General features: G+C 46.5%; 1 protein-coding gene across 2 annotated transcripts in view; it reads right to left on the reverse strand.

Moving 5' to 3' along the window:
* FAM193A (family with sequence similarity 193 member A) overlaps positions 1-27668 on the reverse strand; it is a 542579-nt gene that overhangs the window by 238852 nt on the left and 276059 nt on the right. For both annotated transcript variants that reach the window (XM_078678579.1, XM_078678578.1), the window contains exons 9-11: positions 19471-19548; positions 8598-8710; positions 7901-8143 (exon numbers count right to left, since the gene is read on the reverse strand). In XM_078678579.1, coding sequence (XP_078534705.1) covers positions 7901-8143; positions 8598-8710; positions 19471-19548 — 434 coding nt within the window. The remainder of the gene's footprint in view (positions 1-7900; positions 8144-8597; positions 8711-19470; positions 19549-27668) is intronic.

Below are 27668 nucleotides of genomic sequence, written 5' to 3' on the forward strand. Positions count from 1 at the left end.
CAAATACGCTTGTGTGTTGGACTTGGACAGATTTACTGTGAATCCAAGATCGTGGAGCAACTGCACTGTTTTGGGAGTGTGACGTAGACCGCTTTGTTGCGAGCTGGCTCTTATAAGCCAGTTGTCTAAGTATGGGAAGACATGAATGTGTTGTCTTCGTAGATGAGCTGCGACTACTGCAAGGCATTTGGTGAATACCCTTGGTGCGGTAGTTACTCCGAATGGGCGCAACTTCAATTGATAATGCTGGCCTGCTACCTCGAACCTGAGGTATTTGCGGTGAGCAGGGTGTATTGGGATATGGAAATAGGCGTCCTTTAAGTCCAGAGTGGACAGAAAGACACCTTGCTGAAGGAGCTGTAGCCCTTGTTGGACTGTCACCATATGAAAGTGGTCCCATTGAAAGTATAGATTTAGTTCTCTGAGGTCTAGTATGGCCTTGAGAGAGCGGTCCTTCTTGGGAATTAGGAAGTACAGGGAGTATACACCGGCCCCTTGATATTGTAGCAGGACTGGTTCTATAGCTCCTTTCTCCAACAAAGGGAGAACTTCTTGCTTGAGAAGGGTGAGATGTTCTTGTGACATTGCATGTGATCTTGGAAGAATGTTTGGGGTAGTGTCTGTAAGTTGGATAACTTGTAGAACCCATTTGTCTGAGGTGATTGTATTCCAGAGATGTAGAAATTGGGAGAGACGTCCCCCAACAAGAGTGGAATGATCCGGGGTAGCGTAAGGAAGTCACCAATTGTTGTTTGCGGGGGAAGTGCGTGTAGAGTTGCCTCTGCCTCTTCCCTTACTGCTGTTTCCTCTAAACCCACCTCTAAAATAGCCTCTTACTGACGGTGATTGGTTGTTGCCCTTGTAAGAGGAGGAGCCACCCCTGTAAAAGGAGCGACAAAAGGATCCCCTATTTGAAGGTACTGCAAAGCCTCCATGGACTTGGCTACTTCAGTGTCTTTTTTCATTTTTTCCAGCAAAGTGTCAACTGCTGGAGCCAAAGAGACCTTCCTTGTCAAATGGTTGGTTGAGAATAGAGGCTTGCACCTCAGGTTTGAATCCTGAAATTCTCAACCAAGCATGCCTGCATAGCAGTACGCTAGCGTTTACAGCGCAGTCTGCTGTGTCTGCTGCGTCTAAGGCGCACCTGATGGAGGTATTTGTGATTAATTTAGCCTCCTGAATAAGGTCATTAGCCTTTGATTTATGCTCAGGAAGAAATTGCTTTAGCTTCTCTAACTCGCCATAATAAGCTCTACCATAGCGAACTAACAAAGCTTGAGCATTAGCAATGTGCCAATGATTGGCTGCTTGCGACGCTACCCTCTCTGACATCAATTAATTTTGACTCCTTATCAGGAGGAGGGTCCTCACCGGCAGTCTGAGTTCGCTCTCTTGCGAATGTTGGAAACCACAAGAGAGTCTAAAGGCAGCTGACCCTCTATGTAGGTGGGGTCAGTAGATGCAGGTTTATATTTTTTCTCCACCCTGGGATAATGATTCTCGCCCTCACAGGATCTTTAAAGATCTCATCTGCATGCTTAAGCATCCCTTTAATCATTGGCAGTGTACGAGTAGCTTTTTGAGCGGAACTTAGGGTTTCGAAAAAGAAATCCTCTTCTAAAGCCTCCTTAAGCAGCTCCACCCCATCGTAATGAGCAGCCCTGTAAGTAGCTCAATGTATCCTATGTTGTCGTTGGGTGGTGAGGGTTTGGACGGATACAAATCAGGGTCATTTATTCATGTTTGGGTCAGTGTCATAATCTTCACACGAGTCAGTATCCTGTAGCCAATCCTCATCCCCTTCATCTTGTGGGTCAGGTGATAGTGGATTTATGGGTGGGATGAGTAAATTTGGATCAGTGGGCGAAGGAGGTGGAATGTAAGGTGGAGAAGGGTTAGTACCCACATTTTTTCTCTTCAGAGGAATGTGGTTATCCTCCTGCAGGCCCATTTTCCTTTTCTCAGGAAGTTTGTCATGGATATGTCCAGTGTTTGAATGTATAACCAGTTCTTTCTTTTCTGGATCCGAAGGGGGAAAGTCGGACTGAGGCTCTTTTGGTGGAGTCCTTTTGTCTTTGGTTGATATTTTCGGCGTCGAAGGTTTCGGCTCCAAACCCTTTGTCTCCAAAGATTTACTCTTCTGTAATGGTGGAATGGTTACCGAGACATGCTTCGGTCCGGCACCGACAAGGGGCCAACTCGAACCCTAACTGGAAGGCTTTTCCTTGTGTTTCAGTGTCGGGCCAGAGGGTGGGGCGCCCAAAACTGTCTCGGTGCCGTACTTGGCCCAAAGGCAGAGGAAGGACCGAAGCCTTTTTGACCTTGTGTTGATGGGGCAAGGGGGTTCTGTACTCCCGATAAGCTGACCCGGTTTAACTTGCTCCTCTTCTTCCATGTCGGAGTCTTCCTCAGACACGTATATGTTTTGCTTCTTCGGCTCCTTGAGCGTGTAGTTCTTCTCTATCGGAATCTTCGCCTTCGATGTCCGGTGCGGGGGTGCCCTGATGTTGCAGTTTGTGACGTCGAGCCAGACGGTCAGGGAGCGTCTTCTTCGATCGAAACGATTGGCACGCGTCACAGTCTTTTTCGTCGTGTTCCGTGGATAAGCAGAGGTTGCACACTTTGTGCAAGTCGGTGCGCGGAAACTTAGCGTGACACCTGGGACAGAGCTTGAATGGAGTCTGTTCCATCGAATGCTAGCGAGCCCAGCGCGGGTATGCCCAACAGCCCTCCACAAGTTTTCCGATCGAAGTTCTTTGAGTTGAAACAATATGCGGAGAATGGGAAAAGCGATCGAGAAACAATACCGTTGAGGGTAGTGGATTGCGATTAGAAGGGAACTCGAGAAAAGGTGCCGAACCAGAGCGCAGCAATTCACATCCGAACCCGATGGCGGGGAAAAAACAATCCAACAATGAAGTTCATGCCCATGCGCACTATCACTGAAAGGAGGAGTCACCTACCTCGTGACTGGAAAAGACTTCTTCGAAGAAAAACAAAGTGCAAACATCCGGACCCAATACTAGATGGCAGGCTATGCAAAGCGTATGATCTACAGCTCACATGCCTCGAACATACTGCTTTTTCTGTCAGTGTACAATTGCCTTCACGAATAACATTAAACAAAAAGTATATATGTCTCCAGTGGACCATCAATCCTCAATCATGTTCCATGCACCAAACGAACACATTGGACTTAATTTTTGTATTAGATTAACTCCTTTCAATTAAATATTTTTGTGATGATATAGCACAGCTCAATTAAATACAATAAAGCCCAAAATTTTTAGAACACTCCTCCGCTGTAAAAAAATGTTGACGCGTTGTTAGGCTTTCCTAACAGAAAGCAGATCCACATCCTGGATTCAATGTGTGGCTAGGTCCAAGATACAAAATAAGTTGCACAGTTGCACCTTGTGACCCTGTACCTGCGAAAATTCTCAAATTATTGGATCTTGAACCTCGGCGGGTTCTCATGAGACTCCTAAATGCATCACTAATAGAGTCTCATGTGCCACAGGTTTGGAAGCACGCAATGGTTGTTCCTCTCCAAAAAAAAGCAGTAGCCGATGTGTCTAATCTCGCTAATTTCAGACCCATATCCGTGTTGCCTGCTCTCTCAAAAGTGCTGGAAAGGCATGTTAACACTCAGTTGAACCATCTCGTGGAAAGTTCGGGATTTTTACACCCTTCCCAGTCTGGCTTTCGTGCACATTATTCCACAGAGACCGCTCTACTCGGGGTGACGGAGAGCTTACGACATGGTATCGACCGCGGGGAAACATCTGCACTCATCCTTCTGGATCTGATCGCGGCGTTCGATACCGTGTCCCACTACATCCTTTTGAATTCTCTTCGATCCCTGGGAGTGGACGGTCCGGCATTGGCCTGGATTGCCTCCTTCCTAAGGGAGCGCACTTTCCAAGTCTTTTCCACTAAAGCCACATCCGCCACATTTCCATTGGTGCACGGCGTTCCGCAGGGGTCCATACTCAGCCCCTTGTTGTTTAACATCTATGTGAGACCCCTGGCTACCATCGCGGAGGACGCTGGGCTGACTATTTTTTCATACGCCGATGACACCCAAATTGTTTTCTCCCTTTCCAGCAGTGAGCGCAACAGTGTATCGATTCTGAAAACTGGATTGTCACGTATAGCTGAGTGGATGCAGAGGCATCTCCTCAAACTAAACGGTGACAAAACCGAGATTCTCATCTCAGGAAAGCATAAAGATCTGTGGGGCCCCCAACATTGGCCCAGTGATATGGGACCCCTTCCCCAGCCAACTTCTGTGGTTCGCAACCTCGGATTTCTTATTGACGACAAACTCTCTATGAGACAGCAGGCCACTAAGGTGGCCGCCATCTGCTTTGCTACCTTGCGATGGCTCCAGAAAATTCTATGGATGCTGCCTCATACCACCAGAAGAACTGTAGTCCAGGCGTTAGTAACATCTCGCCTGGATTATGGTACTGTCCTCTATCTCGGTGCCGACGCTGCTACCATTAACAAACTCCAGGTTGTTCAAAATTCGTCGGCTCGACTTCTCTGTAACATCCCGAGGAGATTATCGGCCTCACAGGCTCTTCGCGATCTACACTGGCTTAGAATCCCCAGTCGTATTAAATTCAAAGCCCTATGCTATCTCTTCAAAATCAAGCAGGGCTCGGCCCCAAAATATTTGCAGTCTGGTCCAACCCTACAAGCCTAGTCGCACATCAAGATCTTCTGCCAACTGCGACTTCGTTGTCCCAAGATTCAAGCTCGCAAGGATGGGGGGGGTCGGGCCTTTTCCCATCTAGGCCCCAAATACTGGAACGCGTTACCCATCACCCTGAAGTCAGAAACTAACCTTCTCTGTTTTAGGAAAAAATTGAAAACCACACTTTTCCAATGATTCGCATGCCGCTTTAGTTGATTATGGTGCTGTTGAGAGGTTGGTTTTTCTTCTTCAGTCTATCCCTTGCGCCGGGAAACCCACTGCGGGTAGCTGTTGCGCATTATAAATTTAAATAAAAAAAATAAAAATAAACATAGACAATGTTCTCCATGTCAAAGCGAGGTGCCTTGTTCACAATGATACGTTATCAAGATTATTTTACACAGGGGTTTTTTTTTCTGATCCCTTGTGTCAAGGACTTCATCAATGCCAAAAAGAGTCAGAAAACCATTCCAAAATCTACTAAGTAATCTTTGAGTGAGATGTGTTTCAGGTAATGATTAATCCCATAAGACATTACAAGGATAGTTTGTGGAATTTCTTCATTAAAAAAATATTCAACAACATTAGAACATGAGGGTTACATTTTAAATATTTGTTTAAAATCAAAATACTAATCTCCTGCACCTCATATGAATGGTAACCACAATGAAGACAAATGAGATGGCTGCCGTAAGGTATACCAAAAGCATAAATAATGGATACCACTCCAACATTATTATTAACCTGTAGCAATCCTACCCTAATTCGACTACTTTTAAGCACTAATCTAACAAACACAACAGAAAATAAAACCAAGTTTGATATTCCAAGATGGAACATACGCAGAACTGTTTGAACAGTAGAGTTTTGTGTTCGGTAAAATAGCATAGTCTATTATTCTTGTGTAATGAGTCCAACTGCACTGGATAAGTTCGTGAGCGAAGGCTAAAGCCTCCGATATCGTTCAATAGACTTCCAATGGACAGGAGATATAATTCTGTACGGCCAGTTACATGTCACCTTATTTGAAGATTCCCTTCTGCCCTTAACTCTCTTTGATCAACATTTATAACAATCTCATTGTTGTTAGAAATTCTTAACAAAAAATGTACAGAAAATTTCCTGATGTACTTTCAATTTTTTTTTCTACAATATTGTGTTCTTTTGAAAGACAAGTAAATGAGACACAGTGATCAACCTTCTAGAAACTCTTAGAAATCAATAACGAGCTAATTAAGCAATCAGTGTTCAAAGTAAATACTGAAAATATAATTACATTGCATAACATAACAATATTAACTAAAAGTGTATTCTATTAATCACACAAATTCAGTGTTTTACTAATCCTAGGTATTCAATTTTTGATTGATAGGCTGCCATATACAATTTAAGCAGGGGAATGCCCAAAAAAGAAAATAAATAATATTAATAAGAACAGTTTAATGGAATAAAGGCAAGCAAACTGCTTTTCCTATATAGATAACTGCAAACCACCTCAATAAGGGGACAGGGGAAACGCATAGAATACTGCTACATAGATATTTTGAGAACAATAAATTAAGCCTTAAATGCGAACTTATTGTCCTAGTAATTATGAAGACCTTAGCAAAACTGTAGTCCCACACAACATGGCCAAAACACAATACAATGCTCAACATTAGTTTTACAATGAGTTCTTAGAATAACGGGACTTGAGACACATACTCTATTTTGATACCCCCACCCACAGAGTCGCTTTATGGCCTACTACTCACAACGAAGAAATAATGAATATAAATGGGAGAACTTGAAAATATTCCTCCTAAAATCACAAAGGGCACCTAAGAAAAACAACAAACCGCTATGACTAGAATACATTTTAGCTTCGAAGTCAGAGCAAGAAATAAAGGCTCTAGAAAATGTATTACACGAAAAAAATCTGAATTGGGCAAGCACCCAGACTACAACATTAAACTAACCCGGCAGGAAGGGAACAAAGCAGTTGAAAAACAAACCGCAAACTTTTCTATAAGCTACAGTGTGAACATGGGTACTCGCAAACATTTCCCCTGGAGCCACAAGGTAATATCTGTGTCATGCTCGAGGGCTGCACCTATGCTGCAGGGCGAGAGCTGGGGTAATGAAAGGTGGGCGTAGGGGGACTTGAAGCAGATGCATGGTGTGGACGACAAACCGAGCCTTGTGTCTTCTGTCTATCACCAACGCTCAATGTCCATGCACCAACAATTAAAATCAAAGCCATAACTTCGAATGTAAAACATGAGAGGGAAAGAGATACTCACCTGGTGGCTGAATTGCAAAATGTGAAACGAGAAAACCTTTACTTATGCCTGTTTCACAGCTTTCTCAATGTTCCTGATCTGTCCAGTGAACAGCAGCCCAGAGTTGCTGGTCACTAGTGGGGCGCAATTAAAGGTCAGGAGGGCTGCATGCTGCCCCCGGGTTGTACTTCGAGTATCCCTGGTGTAGATTAACTCAATAATAAAATATCCGAAAAATATGCCTGTTGCCGAAGAGTCCTTACAGGTCATCTAAAATATGACCAGCTGATTCCAATGTGCATGCAAAAAGCAGATCTTTGTGCATTATAATTTCACAATACCTGAGCGTTGGTACAATTCTTGGTCAACCACAATGTGGAATGTGTGTATTTGTTTCGGTCAATGGTTAGGAGTGTCAAAGACTACAGTATGCACAAAATTCCGGTATGGCAACCACAAGGCATGGTGGCGTGGAGTGGTGTGGCTCACTGGTTAGAGGTGGCAGACCCGGGAGCAGAAGTCAGCCTGGGACCAGGGTTCAATTCCCGACGCGGCAGGGTCGTGGACCAGGGTCAGCGGACTCGACAATTCTCGCCTCAGTGCCTACTCTAACCTGGGGTCCCACTCGGCAACTCTGGGCATTAGCTTGCCTAATCTCCACAACGGCCCCATCAACGCCGGGGATGCCTGGCTCCACCTTGGGGATTCCCAGTAGGGACCATCCCACAGGGAAAGCCAGGACGGGTTCCCTAGCGGTATACAGCGCCGGGACGCCCCTTTGCTGGGGCAGCTGTGCGCTTTACAAGTATACGACATTTAACATTTTGACATTTAAAAGCAACAGAATACAACTAAAGTGTGTGAAATGTACAGCTTGTAAGTAATTGTGAGAAGTGTAAAAATGTGTACAAACTTGTCAAAAACAAAATGTACTCACAATGTAGGTGCAGAGCCACTGTCTGCAAGGATGAGTCTGGGATGCTGCTGAATGGTAATGGGAGAGCTGGACCCTGAACCTGAACTCGCTGAAGACATACTAGGTGGCCGTATTTCAGAAAGATAGTCCGGAGCAGATTCTACTTGCAGTGGTAACTGGCTAATATGGATGTCATCTGTGATGGGAGAGTCCATGATGCCACAAGTGAGGATATGCGAAAGGCTGCAGTCATCACACGTACACCTGCTCGAGAATCGAACAAATATCCAGTTACAGCAAATTTGCACTTTATGGCCACATCAGAACGTTCAATAAATGCAGCTACGTTCAAATGCTAGGCAGAGTAGTCATCTCAAATAAGACTATGAAAATAAAACATCATGAAAATTACGCGCCATGTGCAAGAAAGGATTACCTGCAGATAGTTCAGATAGCTTAAAATAAATATATATATATATATATATATATATATATATATATATATATATATATATATATATATACACACACACACACAAACACACACACACACACACACACACGCTTAGACAATTACGCCGTGAAAGTTGAGCTAACCCAAATAATTTTTTTTAAAAACACTTTAATCTTGCTTTAGTTCTATCTTCGAATTTTTGTTTCAGTACAATTCATCACTGTATGATTGACTATTTAATAACCATGAATAACAAGAGCTCACCTTCTCCTATAGTTACAGTTGGGACAGTCTGGCATGCTCAGGCGAGTTGACAACATGTGCCTCATTGTGTCTGTGAAGTTGTTCTCCCCAGATAGTGCTTTCTTGTTATTTAACTAAAAAAGTATAAAACATAATTTTGCACATTTGTTGGACTACAACTTCAGCTTCAATGTACAGAGAAAGCAAATGAAGACGCTGCTAGCTGGGGCTTTGTAACCCAAGTCATTAGCAGTAGCCTTTTCCAACTCAATGCAACTCCTTCTTGTCCAATGATGGGCAAATATTCATAAATGGGTGACAAATTCACTAGGTTTTTGAATAAGAACAGCCCAAGACAAGTGCACCATTCATCACTCTTGCTTGAAAGACTATGCACACTGGACTGTGCAACTGTGGATGTGGAATTCAACCTCATTTCACCCAAATATCTATATTCAGGAAGGTCCAGACCTACACATCTGTAGCTTGCAGAATCATATAACTAATTTCTGAAAATCCGTTTTTAGAAATTAATGTGAATGGTGGTGATGAAAATGTTCAAAGTAAACACTCAAGGCCATTTTTTAACTTTTGAAAGTTAAAGAGGTGTGCTATGTTTACTTACTGACCACAATATTTATAAGCTAACCACAAACCTATTAGAATACGGTCCCAATTTAAAACTGTATTTTGACATAGAATGATTGTTAAGGTTTCTTTCAGAAAGAACATCACACTTTTATTCAAAATCCAAATGTTGATACATTAGAAGACATTCTTATAATGGAAACTATACGGCTCATCAGTACATAAAGCATACAGTTCAACTAACCCTCCAGCCAAAATTATAGCCAGTAAGAAAGTGACCATCTAATATAAACACAGGCAGCTCCACCTTCTGCACTATACTCAATTCCTTTAGCAAACTCCTTAAAGAAAAACGTTTAAGGATTTCACAGAATATTGAAAATAAATAAATAATATATATATTTATATATGGAAAAAGCAGTAAAATGTATTTCAATAGACGAAAACTCCGATTTAGCCGAGTAGATAATATGAAGTGCTTCTTGAGGCACTCAATGCAGAATCTTTATCTAACAGTGAGCATAAAGGCATTATCAAAGTGTGCTTTGAAGATTCAAGTGGCAACCATGCAGTAATTCAGGGGGTCGAGAAGTCAAGCTAAGCAATAACCAGGTAGGACGGGCTGACATCCTAGATAACAAATCAGTCTTCACAAGTAAACTTTGACTGAACGGACAAGTGGAGATGGTCTTGTTAAATTGACTGGAGTGCGTCCAGAGTAGTTGCATGTGGATGAAACTTAGCATACACATCTCCTGAGTGCTATGTCCCACTTATGTATGGTACTCACAGACCCTGCGGTTCGAAGCTCCTTCACAAACAACAGAACCCAAGTTGTTACTCAGGAAGAGGCCTTAACTAGGAGCCACAACAGGTCTGGGGTTACTTGTATTTCTGTTCAAAGAAGACGTGAGGTGGCAGTTTGGGTTAGATCGCAAACAGTATCTGAGCTGATTTGGGGACATTTCTCTTTAGGCAATGATACTGGGATTTGGCCTAATGGTTGGGGGGCCTCCAAGAATCTCTTTTTGCGTAGGAAACAAATTACTGAAGGCCGCCAACGGGTCCTCTGAGAAGCAGCATCTCTGGGAGACAATGCCGGTGCCTCCGAACGGAAGATGGGCCCATACATCTTCCTGCAAGAGGAGGACTCTACAATTGTAGAGAGCTCTCAATAAGATTCCCAGACCCCGCCATTAAAGACTCTGCAGATAGCTTAATATAGTCCGGATCACCAGTGAATACCAGCAGGGCAGAGCTGAATTTGACTCTGAACTTTGACTGTTGTCTAACACAGCAGAGGCTGCCTGCTGCCCATGGTAGCATTGACACTTAACACACTGAAGTGAGGAGTGGGAGGGTCCCGCCCCACCATACCCCAGCTGAGCTCTGTTCAGATAAGATGTCGATATCCAGGGCTGCATCCCACTCCCACACCGCTATTCTTTATTCACTGACCCACCTTACTACATCATTTGACGCTCTAGTCAGTTTGGGCGTGCCACAGTTTGCAGTAGGCCGAACATGTTGCAGATTCCATTTATTCCTATGTTCACACAGTTCACAACCCAAGATTCGGCCAGATAGACGTACTTACCTCTAATCGCAGATGGCGGCAGCTACATCACCGTGACAACAGGGAGGCTTGCTCACCAGGGCTTCACTTAAGCACACCAGAACTGAGGCACTAGGGCGCCTTCTGCGAAGACCAGGTTTCTTACCCTGAATGTGCACTGAATGCACACTGCGAGATAGTGCTACTGTGTCTACACCTACTTCAAGCGGGAAAAGTTCTCATCATATTCCTTCAAGATACTCACACCACACCTATCATCGCTCGGCTGCTGAATTACCGTGATCGCGACGCGGCCCTTCGAGCAGCCCGGACGCAGAGATCGCTGAGGTATGAGGGCATCACTTTTTCCATCTATCCTGATTTCACGCCGATGGTTCAGGATGAGCGGCGCAAGTTCCTTCCAATAAAAAAGAAACTGCGAGAAGCCCAGATAGACTATGCACTTTTGTATCCGGCAAAGCTGAGGGTTACTCACCAGGGCAAGCAACGCTTCTTTACCAACCCGCAGAAAGCCGAGGATTACCTTAAGACCATCCGGAGAGCACGCAGGGACGACCAGGCGCCTGAGGACGACCTAGAGAATGCTGAACTGCCTCCAGAACGCCAAGAGGACTGATTGCCTTTAGGAACTTCGACCTCAGCTGGCAACGTACTTGTCTGCTGGTCGGTGTTGTTTCCCCGTGTGGAAGATGGGATGAACCATGCGAATCGGACTTACTGGACATCGCACCCCCCGTGGTAAAGTATACCAAGGACCGCTCTCCCGGCCCTAGCCTCCACCGAGGGCGGTACAGACTGGAGCTACGGGCCGGATAGTGGCAGTGCGCACCTTTAGATGGTCCCCTATTGGGTATTCCCCGCTGACCTATTGTGTGTTTGGCTATTTGCCACTCTGAAGTTGGGGGGGAGGGGGGCGAGGGGGGGCAGTTTTTGGGGGTTTCATGGCTGCTGGCATGTTTGGGATGCTGGGGTGGGTGGGGGGGGATTGGACTTCGTGAGGTTACCGTTGCATAAAATGTGTATATTTATACTGATTTGGTGTGGGATTTGGCACTTCGGGTGCGGATGTGGATTCGTGCTTTGGCCCGCACGGGCGCCTACTTCTTTACTGTCACTGTGCTCATGGCTGCTGTGAACTCGACTGCGCGACTGACATGTCTTTCATGGAATGTTCGGGGGTTAAACGATGCTCGGAAATGTAGGAATGTTATTGCTTACTTGACTAGACATTGTATACAAGTAGCTATGTTGCAAGAGACACACATGCCCGCGCGTAAGAACGCCCCGTTTGGTCTGAAATGGGCAGGGACCCGCGCATTTTCCTCCTATTCGTCTTATGCCAGAGGTGTGGCGATTCTTGTCGCCCGTGGTGTCCCTTTCCACTTCATTGGGGAAGAAGCGGACAGAGAGGGAAGATATGTTTTGTTGTGGGGGAGGGTGGGTCATGCCATCTATTTATTTGTCTCAATGTATGCACCAAATGTTGACTCACCTGTTTTTTTTTCCACACTGTGGGGCAAAATTGTTTCCATTGGGGCACGCCATGTCATCTGGGGTGGTGATTTTAACTTGGCCCTGGTGCCCTCGCTTGATAGGGCAGATGGTGTTAATTCCTACAAGCCCCGAGCTAGAGAAGTTTTGGAGGGAGTGGTGGAGGAGGGTGGACTGTTTGACGCCTGGCGACAGCTACATCCCCACGGACGGGAGGGCACGCACTTTACGCATCACACCGGGACCTGGGCTCGCTTGGATTACTTTTTGGTAACCCGGGGCATCACTGGGGAACTGTTGGTAGTTGACCATTTGCCTAGAACCTACTCAGATCACAGCCCTGTTAGACTGCAGTTCCGCACTCCTGGGTGGGATAATCCAAGACCGCAGTGGAGGCTGAACCCAAACACGCTGCTTGATGAGCTTTTTCGCACGGAGTTGGGAGAGGAGATCAGGGATTTCTTCCCTAGAAACAAGGGCACAGTGGAATCCGTGGAACACATATGGGAGGCTTTCAAGGTCACTATAAGGGGCTTCTGCATTTCTAAGAGCCATGGGGTCCTGCGGGATATTCTACGTACCATTACCGCATTGGAAAGAGAGCTGCGAACACTAGAGCTCCAGATGGTGGCAGGGGATGACCCACAACTACAGATAGCCTTTAGGAACACACTATCCAAGTATGAGGAGGAGGCTGCCAGGGAATCGAAATACCGGGGCAAACATTGGGTGGCCCGGAAGTACTGTGAGGGGGATAGACCTGGTAAGGTGCTGGCCTCGCTCACGCGCACGCCACGAGAATGCAACACCATATTGGAGCTTACTGATGGGACTGGCACTGTCACTAGAGAATCGGATGAAATACTGACTGCATTCACGGCGCACTATTCAACACTATATACTTCCAAGGCAGAGGCGGATGCTCCATATGCTGATTATATGAATGATGTAGCACTGTGCTGGCTCAGTGATGGCGATAGGGAGTTCCTTGCTGCGCCTTTCGAGCTTGAGGAGGTTCGCGAGGCCATTATGTCCCTCCAGAATGGGAAGGCCCCAGGGCTTGATGGCATCCCAGCCGAATTTTACAAAGCGTATATTGATATTATGGCACCCGTGCTTAGCGAAGTCTTCACTGAATCATTAGCTGATGGGGCATTACCCCGATCTATGCGCGAAGTGGTTATCACCTCACTTTTGAAACCTGGCAAGGACCCTACTTCCTGTGACTCTTACCGTCCACTCTCCCTTCTTAACTGTGATGTGAAGATTCTTGCCAAGGTTCTCGCCACGAGACTCTCATTGCTCATGACTAGAATTGTTCTGCCCGACCAATCTGGCTTCGTGGCAGGCAGATCCACTTCCCATAATCTCCGCACCCTTTTTTCTCTACTTCGCTCGGTCCATCCTGATATCCCGGTGGCGGCTGTTTTCCTCGACGCCACCAAGGCATTCGACTCTGTCGAATGGCCCTATCTCTTCTCGGTTCTGGAACGCATGGGGTTCCCTAAACTGTTCTTAGCCTGGGTGCGCCTCCTCTACACGGACCCCACGGCGAGAGTGCTAATAAATGGGAAGCTATCATCACCCATCAACCTCACGAGAGGCACCCGCCAGGGGTGCCCGCTCTCACCCCTATTGTTCGCTATTGCGGTCGAACCACTGGCATGTCGCTTGCGCCAATTACACCGAGAGGGAGCGTTCCAATGCTTGCAGCGGCAAATCGATGTGTCCCTCTATGCGGACGACATCACGCTATATGTCAAGTTCCCGGAGCTGCACCTTAACCCCCTACTCCGTGAGTTCGTCCTTTTCGGGGGGCTATCAGGTGTTCATATTAACTGGTCCAAATCACAATTTTTTGCCCTTACGGATGCGGTCAGTGATTTCCCACTAGACTACCCGTTGGAGTGGTGCAGAGACGATCTCCGCTACTTGGGGATCCGTGTGGCACGGGACAAAGATGAGACACTTCGCTCCAATTATGGAGTGGCCATAACCAAATTGGCCGCCTCCGTCGATAGGTGGATCACTTTGCCACTCTCCATGGCGGGCAGGGCCTCCCTCATAAAGATGGTGATATTGCCCCGCTTTCTTACTTTTTCCTAAATATCCCCTATTACCCTGGCGCTTTTTTCTTCAAGACACTCCGCGCCGAACTGCGCAGACTCTTTTGGGGAGGCAAATCTCCTCGACTAAAATGGTCCACGTTGACCCTTCCCTATGAACAAGGCGGCTTCGACGTCCCTGATTTCGAAGCGTACTACCTGTGCGCACAAGCGCATTTTGCCTACCACTGGATGGCTCCTACCCCCTTCCTGCCTCACATAGCAGTGGAAGATTGGATAGCACACCCACTCCCATTGAACGGTCTGATACACTGTCCCGAGACTTCCATCTCTACGGCGCATACCTCGATCTCCTGCACGCTAGACGCGTGGCGACGCATCGCCCGGCGGCTCCTCTGCGCGCTGCCCTACTCCCCTAAACTTCCTCTAGCCTATCACCCAAAACTTGCCTTACTTTCGGAACTGGGGTTTCGTCAGCTCTGTAACAAACTCCATATCACCTATTGGGGTGATCTGTTCCACAACGGCCTTTTCAAAACAGCGGACCTTTTTTTCCGCACACAAGCCCACACGCCCCTTGAACTCTTTTACTATATTCGTCTGCGCGCGGGGATGCGGGTCATCCTTCCAGATTACCCTGCTGAACCTGCGACCTTACCGCCACTACACCACCTCTTGGAATCACAGAATGGGGCCCATTTGGTCTCTGGGCTCTACCGCCAATATCGCGGAGCTGCTCCCCTACCGGTCTCTGCTGCCCAACTGCGCTGGTCAGCGGAACTTGACGCCGAAGTCTCAGACGACCAATGGAAATACTGCTGTACATTGACTTCCCGCATTTCTGCCAGCTGCAGGTTGAAAATAATACATTATAAATACCTGCAGAGGGTTTACTACACTCCGGTCCGGAAATACAGATTCGGGCTGGCCGATAGTGACCGCTGTGAACGATGTCGAGCAGAGCATGCTGACTTTCTCCACTTGGCATGGTCCTGCCCCCGGGTTGCTGACTACTGGCGACAGGTCATTGAGGCTGTTGCGCAGATGGTGGATGAGGAGATTCCTGAGGACCCTCTGGTGGCCATCCTTGGTTACACAAAGAATATATCTACGGGATGCAGAAAATTCGCCGACATAGCATTCCTCCTGGCCAAGCGACGTGTCGCTTGCCGCTGGGGCAGAGGCAGAGCGCCCAAATTCAAGGATTGGCTAACTGACCTAACATATTGCCAGGATCAGCACACCACCTTTTCTGAATTATTGCCTCTCACGAGTAGGCCTAGGAACGTTTGGGACCCGCTGGTACACTACCTGCTTAAACGTTCGGACGATGATACATTATCGGGCAATGAGCCCACCATATCCCAATCACAATAACACCTTTGTCTACCTGTTTGATGTCTGGCTAAGGACGTCACATGTTGCTCTCCCCCATTTGAGGGACCCCTGTGCCCCCTGCTGTCTTCTCGTAGAGTATGCGACCCTGGTCTCCGAGGCGCTGCCCCCCTTCGCCCCCCTTCCTATACCCATGCTCCCCCCCAGACGCGTTGTCGAGTGTCCCCTCTCCATCCGGAGAGTACTTTCCTACATGCCACTAGAAGCTCTGCACTGTCGCCCCACGAACTGCCGCTAACCTAGTAATTTGAGCCTGGGACATGCAACACCCTGCGCACTGGCACCTGACACGGCCATCACGCTACACCACTACCATACATTATTGTTGCACGGCACTACACCACCGTTAACACGTAACCTCGTTGAGGAGTTGGGGGTTTCTTTTTTCTTTTTTTCTTGGTTCTTGTTTTAATTGTTACAAAAACTAAGAGGGGGTTTCTCTTCTCGCTCACACAAAAACCTGTTTGACTGCAACACATCCTTCCTGGACCTGCTCCACCGGACGCCGGACGGTGATGTTCCGGACTTTACTTCTGTGATGTGCCGCCGGGCCCCCGGGATGCCGGCCTCTAGGCTGTGTACTGTTGCTCCAATATTGCTGCCGGCCTCCGGGTTGTAGGCGCCTCAAGCTGTGTATCCTACTATACTCTTGTCAATAAAGCAGATTTGAACACCCAAAAAAAAAAAAAATGATACTCACACCACGGCTGTGCAACTGCAGCACCTTCAAAAACAATCGAGGGAGTCGCTTTTTGTCACCACCTAATCTGCATTTGCCCGCAAAGCATTTGTATGGATTCGGCTGGGTATCCCCTTCTTGGTACTTGACACTGTTATGGATAGGGAGGGCGATACGTGCTGGTTGACGAACGACGTGACGTCTAACGTATTCTTCTGGGGAGCATATAAGCCCCATGGAGTGGGTTTTGCGGGGGCTGGCTGGACAAAACATCAGGGAGACATGCAATGGATCCAGCCCCTTAACACCATCCAAGCGCCGAAGCGTGACGCTGCCCAGAATCACACCCCAGCCCACATGGTCATTGCAAGTCATGGTTACCTATAAATACCTGGCTAGTCTCTCTTACCTCACGTCACATCCCACAGTATGCCCAAGCACTCCCCCTGAAGGGTACTGATCTGATTTCCTGGATCATACCGAGCCACTAATTTACAGAGCTGGAATGAGTAATCCCTGACCACAGTCAGTGACCTCTTTGCAGATGGCCACCTCCTTACCTTAGACCAACTTATCTCTGAGCACGCTATCCCACAGGGACAATTTCTCTGCTGAACACATGCCATGTCCTTTGGTCCACCCATGACCAAGAACCTCAAGACACCCAGTCATCCAGACTTAAGGGACAGAACAGCACCTGATAACATGGATCTATAATGTCATATGGGAACATTCTGTGTTTTCACTGGACGCCCTGCAGGGCAAATGGGAGAACGATATAGGTTAAGCACTGCATGACACTGAGTGGGATCAAGCACTGGAATTTCCCCAGTGAGGTTCTAGAAATGCCAGGTTTAAGAGCATCCAGTTCTCTATTTTACACCGGGCCTACCTGACACCTCAGCAACTTAATAGCTTCTTCCCTACTGCACTCCTCTCTGCTGCCCTTGCTGCTGATTTGCAGCATATGTTGTGGTCCTTCCCGGCTCTATCCTCCTATTGGCGCTCTGCCTATACCGTGTTACAAGTCGTCACTGAGCTTACTGACCTTAAAACATGTGAGGCCTGTGCACATTGCAACTTTAAGCGTAGGAAGTGTCATAAGGTGAGAACGCTCCTTGCCGGCATGACACTTCTGCTAGCTAAGAAAGCCTTCACCTTACAGTGGAGGGCTGAATAGGCCCCTCCAGTGGCTGCTTGGCACACAGCGATGTGGAAACAGGAGAGGTCGGGGGGGCTGCACTATGAAGAAGTCCAACACCTTTGTAAGCAACCGGCAACCGATTTCAACGGCCTGGGATACCCTGCTTGACCATTCCAACAACTTACTCTGAACTATGATTTGCTCTCATGAGCCTGACAGGGCTGCCAGCATCAGGTATGCATATTTTCTCAATCGTTCTGTCTCCAAAAACTCCCACCCCTAAGAAGCCCAGGATCGGTTGCCATTATTTACTTTAGGGGTTTCTGCTCACACTCTGTGGCCCTCGGAGCTTCCCCTGATCTATAGTCGCTCAGCCTTCCCGTCCATGGCCGCAGCATGCTAGCTCAACCCTCAGCTAGCACCGCCAACCACACTGCAGTTGGAGCTTCACTCTGGTCTTACATCAGGGCCCTTAGCAGATTTTGTCCTGCCTACCTCTGGCTTGGAATTGTCACTTATCTTCCCCAGTTTAGAGGTAACACCCCAGTTAGGCAGGTTGACACTTAGAAATGCAGCTGCTTTGTGCATTTTAGTTTCACGCCCAGCACCGAGATGTTTTGGTGGCAGACTCGCATAATTCCTTGCAATGTTTATATGCTACTGCCTTGCAATTATAATGTGGTTAGTTTATCGTTTCAAAATATTACTATGGTCTTGTGATGCGGTCTTTATTTGCACATGAAAACCCCAATAACAGCAGTTAGAAAAGAAAAATCAGGGCTGTATCTGTTGGGACCCTGGTATTAACTACCTATGTCGGGTGGGGTGGGGTGGACAACTTACCCACCAACCCAGGAAGCAGTCAGGAATGCACCTGCACTGGGACCGCTGCTTGCAGGAATACGCTTGGTGGATGTGTAGGCTGAGATGGGGTCTGCACTTGGACTACCTACTGTCCTTGACTAACTTCACACATTGCAGCCCCTGCCTACAGTAGTGCAGAGGGGCCGCACAATACTCTGAAAGAGGAACGAAAATACTAAAATGAACCCACTACACTAGCAGGTGGTAAGGACTGCGAAACCCATGAATTGATAGCACATTTATCATTTATCTAGGGCCTGGGGAGGAGGGGGGGCCGGATTCAGGCTTCTTTTTGACTTCTAGAATGGGAACAATCTAGAAGGGTTTATGTGAGTGGGACTAGCGAAGGGAACTCCATGGGTGTAGCGCCACACGGGAGGATCACAGCCACGGTCACTACTCTATATGCTAAGAAGGATTAAGCAGCATTTAGTACTGCTGTGGGATTAAAAGTATTTTCATTCTTAAATAGACAAGCAATGGGCTAGATATTAAAGTAATTGCAACTGTTTGATTACTCTGTGCTAAACATGAGCATTCTATATTACCTCTATGAGAAGCCTGCGATTCCTTGTGTTTGCTACACTGACAGTCAAATGCAGGAGTTCTACTTGTCCCAGGTTGCAGAGCCATAATAGGACAGGCTGCAGGACACCAGAGACAAATGACCTCAACCCCACAGTTGGTTCCCAGTTTCTCCTGTCTGCCCCGTGTCTCGCTCCACTCCTCTCCCAACAGGGTCCAATTTGCCCTGTGCTGTACATAGAGATGTATGCCACAGACTCCTACTTCCTCAGTGCTAAAAGAAATATAGGGACATAGGTAATTGAATTCCTCTGCCATGCAAGTATGATCATTATTCATACATACTTAAAACACAAAGAACTATGATATATTTTCCACACATTGTTTACTATAGAAGCTTCATTAATCCCCTCCGCATCATGATCTACCAAAACATAGAACTCACAAAACTATGACTCCATGACTGGAATCGCATTACTTTTTTAAACTCAAAACAAACATTCCAAAGAGGAGCATTACTGCAAACCAAATTATGTATAATAGGACATTGAACCTGTAAAACTTACTTGTTCTTCAATAAATCTTCTCTGCTTAAAAAATTCCCAGTCTTCTTTAAGCATGCGTTGTTTGGTTTTCAAAGCCATCTAAAGAAATACATAACAGTTAAAGAGTTGTGAAAAAAACACACATTTGTCTGCAATAAACTTATTTATTCATAATGGCACTGAAAATGCATTATGAAAATTATTTCTGAAGAAACAGTAGAGTAGCTGAATAATAATTTCAACAATTTGCATGCTCACAAAATAAAATGAAAGAATGGTCAGATGTGTCCCATTGAAAACTGAAATGGCATAAAAAAAGCCTTACCCATTCACTTCAAAATCTTTAATCTGCACCCGTAAGGTTCATAAAACTACTGTGGGAGAACATGATCAGATATGGGTCCTATACAGTGGAATAACATGCCAATGAACATTGTCAATTTCTTCCAACAAAACCTTTATACAAAGCACTGTTATTGCAAACTTACTGTTAGAGAAGGTGCTATGTGATAATCAAGAAGATGCTACAAGAGGCTCGCTGATTCCAACACTACTGCAGACATCATTTGTGACCCTCATCTTCAAACGGAGTAGGACAAATTAAGTCTTCAATACTAAATATGTTCCCAAACTATTTTAATATCAACACCTGTTATTTACACCACTTAGTACATACTGTAAGTTGTGATGGTTGAAAAGGCTTTCAGATACGAGATACTATTATAATCAAGTATACTTCTTAACTATTACCAACACTTCTTTTGGATGTCAAGGAATTTAAATGAATGGGAAACAGCTCATGTTTTTAGCCTCTCACTCTTCAGTCATATGTATGAAGTGTCAATTTCAAAGGCAATTCCTAGAGTGTATGCACTCTACCAACAAAAAAAGGTGCAACATGCATAATGGCAGCAGAACAGTAGGAGTGGGAGAGGTGTGGCGCCGCGGCCAGGGCGACTGACGCTGGAATCTGGGGACCACGGTTCGATCCCCGGCTCCGGCGGCAGGTTAGCCCAGCACCATGTGACTCTGGGCAATAGCTCGCTTAATCTTCCCGACGGCCCCCCAGCGCCTAGAGACCCTTACGGGTGATTGTGCGCTTTACAAATGTGGACTTTACTTTACTTTAGGAGAAACATACTGCCCATTAGTCCTTCAGCTAGCTTGAACTCCTAAACTAAATTTCAGACCAGTGGTTAAGTGTTTTTTAGTGGCTATATTTTGCACTGCAACTGGTTGGTAACCAAACCTCAATTTTGCGAGACAATAGATGTGCAAATCAGCAGAAACGCAAAATAACCATTCGTACAAATTGTAGATGCCTGTCCCAATAATAAAATAGGATTAAGGCTGCAAATCCCCCCCTGAACTGAATGGGGGCAGTAGACCTTAATACCTACAGTCACAGGAAGCCTAATATTTTTCCAAGCAGCTGTTGCCCCCAAGGGACTCATTTCTTTGTAACTTTTTGAGTAATGTTTCTGTGGTATTTCTTTATGATCCCTTTATTAAAAATACTGATGTATACACAATTTTGTATGCAATTACAGCCCTGAAGAAGCCCATTCATTGGGCGAAACGCGTTGGCTGATTCTATCTATGTGCATACTACAATACATCGGAAAATAAAAGAAGAATATCAACGCAAGACTCACTTAGTCTATCTGATTATACATTTGTAACTTGCTTTAATGTATGTTGCCTCTCATCCACAAACAAAATGCTATATTTTCTATGATCTACTGGCAGCAGGTCATTTGAGGTGGGCAATATAAGGGTACTAATCCTGTGACTAGTCTTGGTGGTGCAGTCGATTAGAACCCAGCTGCTTGTTCCTACGAGAATTTTGTTAGTCATTATATGACTGCCAGATCCCTGAGGTCCTCTTCTTTGGGATTGGCTTGCATCCCCAGAGTACGCCTGGCCCGTATGGGAGGGGCAGGTATTTTGAGTTTCTGGAAGCTCAAGCATGGAATGAAATACTGTCTGCTCTCAGAGCCACTTTCTGACCTGACAGCCTTTAAGAACTTCTTAAAACCTGGCTTTCCCAAGTCTATACATGCTTGATGGTCCTGTCTGCATGACCAAATCAGCACCTGGACACTCTTGTTGAATAGATGTGCACTCTACAACGCGTTCATTCATCATTTGGGCCTTCCGGAGGGAGAGGAGGGACAAGATCCAGTGACTTCTGTCGAGCGCTGGCTGAGGGAGCTCCTACCAGAGGGTGCACTGATCCCCTAGTTTGTGGTGGAGCGAGCCTGCAGGGTGCCTGCCAGAGACCACCGCCAGGAGCCAGGTTACGACGACTCCTGTACAAAATGCTTAACTACAGAGATAGAGATCGGGATACCGCTCTGAAGGAAACACAGAAGCTAACCGACATTAGGATCCAAAATGCTCAGATCACACTATTTCCTGTCTATACATCACCAGTGCATAGACAGCAGGGGTCTTTCAGTACAGTGAAACACCAGCTCTGAGATTTAGATATTTGTTATTCTTTGCTGTTCTCAGCCCGACTACGAGTACTTGCAAAAAGTTGCCACTTGCTTTTCTGATACGCCATCAGATGTCTGTGACTGGTTAGAGGAGACTGGTATAGTGTCGGGCCCAAACCATCTACCGAGCCAAGGACACCCCAGCAAGATAGAAGAGGCAGATCCTGTGGCAGGACTAGGGGTAGGGGTCTTGGCCAACCCATGCTATCTTCGGCAGTTCCAGACCTAGAGCAAAGATTATCGGAGAGGCGGGAGGCGTTCCACTTGGCAGCAGCGATTTGATCCACGGAACAGGTTTGACACCAAGAAGTTGAGTCCACTAGTTTCCAGAGTGAAGATGTTTCGACCCCCCAAACGGTCTGAAGATCTGGACTCTGCGTTTACCAAAGGTCACGCTCCAGACGTCAGACGATATAATTTGAACAATCACCAGTAGCTCAAAAATTGAACAGCGTCATGCAACTCATTGGCGTTGCAATGCTTTGATCCTGTATTCAGCACCTCACCCATACACGCATCTTGGGTTGGTTGAAGCGAGATTTATGAGGGACTTGGCACTCTCCTGCCAGATGGTGCGCCCACACTACCCCCTAAACTCCATGGGGACCACCTGACAATGCAACAGAACGGGGGTGGACTGACAATAATGGAACACAGCGCGCAACCCCTATAGCTAGACACCAACACATACAGTAATTGTCATGGTTGGGCGATTTTGTTTGGACAAGTTCCAGCTGTAATGTAATGTAATGTAATGTAATGTATGTATACTTGTAAAGCGCACTGTTACCTCGTTACGTGGCGTCCTGGCGCTGTATACCGCTGGGGAACCCATCCTGGCTTTCCCTGTGAGAGGGCACCCCAAGGTGAAGCCAGGCATCCCCGGCGTTGCTGGGGCCGTTGTGGAGATTAAGCAAGCTATTGCCCAGAGTTGCAGAGTGGGACCCATGGTTAGCGTAGGCACCTAAGCAAGAATTATCGAGTCCGCGGACATTGACCCAAGACCCTGCCGCGTCGGGAATTGAACCCTGGTCCCGGGCCGACCTCTGCTTCAGGGTCTGCCGCTTCTAACCGGTGAGCCACACTTCTCCACAGCTGCGAGTTTGCCTTCACAAGGTTGTCCAGATTGCACTTAAATCCCCAGTTTCGCTTTTATTTTTGACATCCACGGAGCACTGATGATCCTCTGGTCCCCAGATGATCCACACTTACGTATTGCGATAGGTGTAAAACTCACGTAACATGGCACATGCGAATATTTTCACATGGAAAGTGAGGGGAATGCACACACCTGCGCCTAGATACTCCATATACTCATACCTAGAGCGCAGGTCCACCAGCATAGCCCTCCTACAGGAAACGCACCTTACCCGCATAGAAGCAGTCAGCCTCCGTTGGTGCTGGCGAGGTCAGGTATACAGCACCAACTGCTTCTCCCAGGCTAGAAGAAGTATGGGTAAAAGCAGGGGTCCCTTAAGTGGCAGAAGGCAGATACGTGTTCAAGTCTACGCTTCTAATGTACAATGGAATTCGTTAACAGAGCTCTTGGCCCGCTGGAGTGGAATTCCCAGGCTGATAGGAGATTTTAACTTTGTAATTTGGATGTAGAACTAGATCGTTCATTTTCCCCCTGACACGAACCACAGCTGTGTCAATTGCCTGTGTGCCATGCCTACAACCCACGGCCCTGGCATGGATCAGTCATCCCTCTAGCTGGGTGCACTATACCAGTGGTGAGGGTACAGGTGCATGAGCCCAGTAAACTTACAGTCTCCAAGTCAATTATTAGATACTGTAAGTGCAGTGCTGCCATTAAGAGTATATGGTGCTGGGAGTTTGTCATTAACAAACTCCACAGTACCATAATGGCTGCACTGAAAACTGAAGTTTGGTATCAAACTTCTCAGCACATGAAACCCACACTGATGCCAATTTGGGTTTTAATGAGAAATGCAGTCAGAGTGCATCTTAGAGATGCCCCCTGAAAAATGACCAGCCTCTGGTGGGATCCCTGACTGGTACACCACCAGCTTGCCACCACGAATTAGGTTTCTGGACCCCTAGGGTGGGAGCCTTCGCTCCCTGAACCCAGAAATAAAGCCTTTCCTGGGTGAGGTGTTCACACCTCCCCTAAGAGCCAACTGTGGCAGGGGAGCTTCAAAGGCCTTGCAGCCTTTGTAATGAGACCCCCCCAGCCTCTGCTGCTATCAGGAGCAGGACCCTTCAGGTCTCCCCTCCTTTTCAGCAGTTAGGCGGAAAAAATTAGCCAGCCCAGAAGGTGTGCCCACCTCTGTCAACTCCATCCCTCAGGTGGGGGGAGGCTAGGTGAAGCCCACTCTCCAGTGCCCAATATCTTGCAGATGGTAGGCACTCCCTAATCAGGATTAGGGACTATGCTCACACCCCCACGGTGGATGAGCACACCAATGGTGTAGTCACACGGGGATGAGCACACCAAGGGTGTAGTCACACTTAGGGTAGAAGCCCATTGGCTACTGACCTAGAGACCGCTAAAACGTCCCCTAAATACAGTATTTAGGGGGTAGCCCTGAACCAAGAAACCAGAAGAAGGACTGAACAAGCGTGCCGAAGCTAACAAGAGGAAGACGCCTACTGATTTGGCCCCAGCCCTACCGGTCTGTCTCCACCTCGCACCTGCGAAATCCCGGTGTGCCCTGCAGTCAGCAACCTCAAGAAAACCGGAGGACCTGCCTGCCTTCCATCTCAAAGACTTTTTCTCCTGTGAACAATGGATTTGTTCATCTCCAACCTCTGGCCCCGGTCGGAAACCAAGTGGTGGTCGCATCCTGAAGACCTTCGTTCCCTAAGCATGCTGTGCTTTTGCAAACCGTAGACTCCCCATTTAAAGCTACAGGGTTTTCCATGTGAACAGCCCTCTGCACCCGTCCGCCCCAGTGCCGCTGAGGGTGCAACTTTTGTGCTGGCCTAAACCCCTATTTGCCCTGAGCTTAAGTCCAGGAGCTTTGCTCCCACAACCCAGTGGCCTGCTCGTCAGGAGCCATCAACCCGAGGCCCCTATTGGATAACATTGGGCCTTAGCACTCTGCACCCGGCCGCCCTAGTGCCGCTTAGGGTGTAACAAGAGTGCATCCTTGACCCTGTGGGACCCCGGAGTCAAACCCCAGAATACTAACTCCCACAACAAAGTACTTACCTTTGAAGTGAATTGAATAAACCCTCTATAAGAACGTATATTTTGACCAAATCTTGTTTGGGCATGGAACAGTATCTGTCTTCAATACACAATGCTCAAGACAGATTTTTAATGACACGCTTCAGGCTAGACCTATTACACCATAGTTTAGCGGTGCCGCAGGCTACACTAGGTCCGCAGAGTTGAAGGGTCCATGAAGCTGCGACCAACGGTCTCCGCAGGATACCCTCCACTTTGTGTTACTGTGTCCTTATTATGAAAATCCTAGGAAGCATTTTTTTAAAAAAAATTTAAAAAAGGGTTTTAGGCAGGCTAAGGTTGCTTTACTGTAACTGAAATTGTCCTCTGAGGTGTTAACTCTTTTTTCTACTGTGAACTTCCGAAGGTCGGCATTGCGCTCGAGAAAGACAAGATGTGAGGAGTGACCACAGTAAATTTATTACTATGAGGTTGAGAGCCCTATAAATGAATTGTGTGGGCAAGGGTATCCTTTTATAGAAATGTAAATTAATTAGGCCTACCTGTTAGTAACATGAAATTTTGCACTAGTGTCAACATTTTAGTCAAAGATGCTAATCCCTTTTTAAGGGTTGTTTGGTATATGAATTTGTAGCTGAAATTGTGTTTAATGTGTAATGTAGGCTTTTAAATGTTTTTTTAATGACACTTTTATGGTATTTTATTGATACCGAATAAAGTTTATATTTATACATATACTTATATATATATATATATATATATATACACATATATATAAATATATACATACATACTTACCTTTGAACCGTTTACACTATTTTCCTCAATAGGATAACATTGACTGCTTTTCTATGAAAAGTTTCTAAGTGTGGAGTTGGAAAACCTAAGAAATCCTTTAAAAATTGTACCGATTAACAAAAACACTTACTTGCGTGTTTTCAGGAAATGTCCCAGTACAGTATCCAGGTATACTGCACTGTGTAAGAAAAGTAATCTAAAGAGTAACTTACCTGTAATTCTAGCACAAAGTATATGTACTGTATTTTCAAAGCATTGCATTTGTCAGTAACAGTATTGTAAATCAAAACAAAGTGCATATTCAATTACAATCAAAACGGTGTTACAACTCTATATTTACTGCAAAGTATTCATCACTTACCTAGGACAGGCTTGCTTGGTTCTAGAAAATAAAATAACTAAAAGAATATTTTTATACAAAAACAATTGGCCTTAGTTCAGTCTTTGAGTGCGAGACATTTGCTGATTGAGTGTGTACAACAAATGCTCACCACTACCCTCTGATAAAGCCTTACTGCTCGCCCACACTACCACAAATGGAGTGTAAGGTGCTACTTTTACCTCTTTCTACCTTTTGGGTTCCACTGGACTCTGTACACACTATACCTCATTTTGTTGAAGTATATACCGAGCCAGCTTCCCACAACAAGTGCTAACCTAGCTCATTGGTCTTTGGCTGTCATGTTGCGGACTCACAACCCAGATGCGCGCATCTACTCATTGTATTCCCCAGTGCATGGCCTCCATGTAAGGCTAGACCGCATTGTGGGGTCACACAACCAGTTTCCTCTCATCAAGGGGACTGAATAACTGGGACGCACACACTCTGATCACAACCCACAGCTTTTTCAACTTAAAAAGGAGGCGGGCCCAGAACCAGTCCCCTCCTGGCACCTTCAACCAGTGGCATTGGAAGACCAGGCATTCCGTGCCTCCTTGGGGGCTGCAATCATGGAATACTTTAAGGGAAACAACGGCTCCACAGGCGATGCAATATTAGAGTGGGACGCTTTTAAGTAACTACTTGGGGGCATTGTCTATGGCTCACTTGGAATATTTGCAAGCAACTGAACAAAACAGAGAACCAGCTGCTGCAGCACGAGACCAGCACAGCTGCGAATACAGAAGATACACATCGCTTAGACAAGTAGCGCGCTGAGCATGTAGACCTGAAGGAGAGGCTTAGATGTCACGATTATGCAGTACATTCTGCATGCACACATGAAACATCAGACAGGGCAGGAAGGATGCATGGCTCCTGTGCCACGAAAAGGCCAGCCAACCTAAATACGCTCTGCGAGAAGACGAGGGGCACATGTTATATACGCAACATGAAATACATGCAGCAATGATGCGTATGCATAACTCTACCAGTCCTTGGGGCAATGTGACTAGCAGCGCCTTCCTAAAATCAGTAACCTGCCCAAACTAACCCCTGAACAACGTGAAACATTGGACGCTCCAATTTCTCCTGAGGAAATTCCTGACGCAGTTGCAGCATTGACGACAGGAAAAACTCCCGGGCTAGATGGGCTCCCAGACGAATATTATAAGGCATATGTTGCACCATTGGTTTTGCGCCTGCACGACCTTTACACTACGCCACTGGCAGAGCGGAGACTCCCCTCGTCAATGTGTGAGGCAAGTCTAGTGTCACTGCTAAAAGTTGACAGGTGCCCCACAGACCTCGGCTACTACAGACAACTAGCCCTTCTAAAGGAGGTCCCAGCCCTCGTCCAATGGGTTTGTGCCCTTTTGAAGCATCT

The sequence above is a fragment of the Lissotriton helveticus genome, chromosome 2_2, assembly GCF_964261635.1.
Source record: "Lissotriton helveticus chromosome 2_2, aLisHel1.1, whole genome shotgun sequence".
Lineage (NCBI taxonomy): Eukaryota > Metazoa > Chordata > Amphibia > Caudata > Salamandridae > Lissotriton > Lissotriton helveticus.